The 1,630-nt window shown below is 46.2% G+C and overlaps 1 protein-coding gene across 1 annotated transcript; it reads right to left on the reverse strand.

The window, feature by feature from the left end:
- Positions 1 to 33: 33 nt before the first annotated feature.
- On the reverse strand, positions 34 to 1,547 carry LOC116380768 (CXXC-type zinc finger protein 1-like). Its single transcript, XM_031842639.1, has 4 exons — positions 1,156 to 1,547; positions 641 to 751; positions 350 to 399; positions 34 to 256 (listed from the first exon to the last, which is right to left on the reverse strand). The coding sequence occupies exons 1-4, from the start codon at positions 1,294 to 1,296 to the stop codon at positions 112 to 114; spliced, it is 447 nt and encodes a 148-aa protein (XP_031698499.1). The 5' UTR covers positions 1,297 to 1,547; the 3' UTR covers positions 34 to 111.
- Between the last annotated feature and the right edge of the window lie 83 nt (positions 1,548 to 1,630).

Here is a 1,630-nt window from a genome sequence, read left to right on the forward strand (position 1 = left end):
ATTGTTATTTTGTTATAGTTCATATTGTTATTTTGTTATAGTTCATAGTTATTTTGTTATATTTCATATTGTTATTTTGTTTAATTGGGTTTCCAACTGAATGAAAAAGCTTTACTGCTCTGCTGAATGATGACAGAGTGGTGACCTGTCCGATGGTACCTTTGGATCTCTGGAGTGTTCAGGACACAGAACCTGCAGCCGCTTACAGTACGTCTTACTCTGAGGGTTATACACATCACAGAACAACCGGGTCGCGCTGAAACACAGACACACACATGAGAGACAGACAGGTTTTATTCGGACAGTAATATACTGTTGAAAACACAGACAGACAGACAGGTGATCTTACCCCTCTATTCGTGTTGGGTACATGGAGCCAAACGATGTCTGACTCTCATACTGTTGAACACAGAGACACAGAGAGACAGACAGAGAGACAGACAGCTGTGATTAGCTTTCTATTGGCTGGTAAACCTGTCAATCCCCAGTGTGAACAGATACATTCTCTTTCATAAAACTACAGAAACAGTGTTGGTATTATGGGATGTCTGTGCTGGCTCTGACACCTTGGACCAAAACCACCACAGGAAGTGGCTGATTGGTTGTAATCTGGTGTCTCCTGTTAAACAGACACACTGACCTTAGCATAGCATCTCTCCATGTGTCTCAGAGCCACCTTCGGGTTGACGGGGTGACTGCAGGAAACACAGAAGACCTGCAGGTCTGTGTCCTCACTGTCACCTTCAGTCACCTGGTGAGAGAGAGAGAGACAGAGACAGACATTACATTTACATTACAGTCATTTAGCAGACGCTTTTATCCAAAGCGACTTACAAATCAGATTCTATCAAGTAGGCACAGCCACGGGAGCAATTTTGGGGTTAAGTGTCTTGCTCAAGGACACATCAACATGTGGAGCCGGAGCCAGGGATTGACCCGCCGATTCTCCGATTGAAGGTCGACCCTGCTCTCCACTTAGCCACAGTCGCCACCAGACAGACAGAGAGACAGACAGAGAGACAGAGAGACACAGAAAGAGAGATAGACAGATAGAGAGACAGACAGACAGAGCGAGATAGAGAAAGACAGAGAGAGACATGTCAGATAAGAATGATGAATACAACTGAAAGTTAACTGTCTGTCTTCCTGTCTCACCTCCTCGTGATGTTGGACCTGCTGCTGCTTGGCGTTGGTGATGATACCTTCGAGCTCGTGGAAACGTTTCTCCATCAGAGTGAGGCGGAGCCTCGCTGCCTGCTGCTCCTTCCTGATTCGCTCCAGCTGTCTCCGGCCCATTTCCTCTGCAACGCACGGACTCTGCTGCCACTGCTGGATCCTCTGAGGAAGGATCTCATAGATACGACTGACAGAGAGACAGGCAGACAGACAGGCAGGGAGACAGAGACACAGACATCAGTCTGTTTATAAGACAGCTCAGTGGAGACAGCTTCACTTTGATTGTGTTTCTAACTGGTCAATGTGTTGTTGTTGACCCGTTTGTGTCGTTGTTGTTGTTAACCCGTTTGTGTTGTTGTTAACCCGTTTGTGTTGTTGTTAACCCGTTTGTGTCGTTGTTGTTGTTAACCCGTTTGTGTCGTTGTTGTTGTTGACCCGTTTGTGTCGTTGTTGT

This window comes from Anarrhichthys ocellatus, unplaced genomic scaffold (genome assembly GCF_004355925.1).
Source record: "Anarrhichthys ocellatus isolate YVR2014 unplaced genomic scaffold, GSC_Weel_1.0 scaffold8724, whole genome shotgun sequence".
Taxonomy (NCBI): Eukaryota; Metazoa; Chordata; class Actinopteri; order Perciformes; family Anarhichadidae; genus Anarrhichthys; species Anarrhichthys ocellatus.

Excerpts from the sequence above, each read along its gene's own strand:
- LOC116380768 (XM_031842639.1), bottom strand. The coding sequence starts at position 1,296 with ATGGGCCGGAGACAGCTGGAGCGAATCAGGAAGGAGCAGCAGGCAGCG. Across the intron at positions 400-640 it reads TGGAGAGATGCTATGCTAAG|TATGAGAGTCAGACATCGTT; the intron begins GTCAGTGTGTCT and ends TGTGTTCAACAG. Across the intron at positions 257-349 it reads TACCCAACACGAATAGAGGG|CGCGACCCGGTTGTTCTGTG; the intron begins GTAAGATCACCT and ends TCTGTGTTTCAG.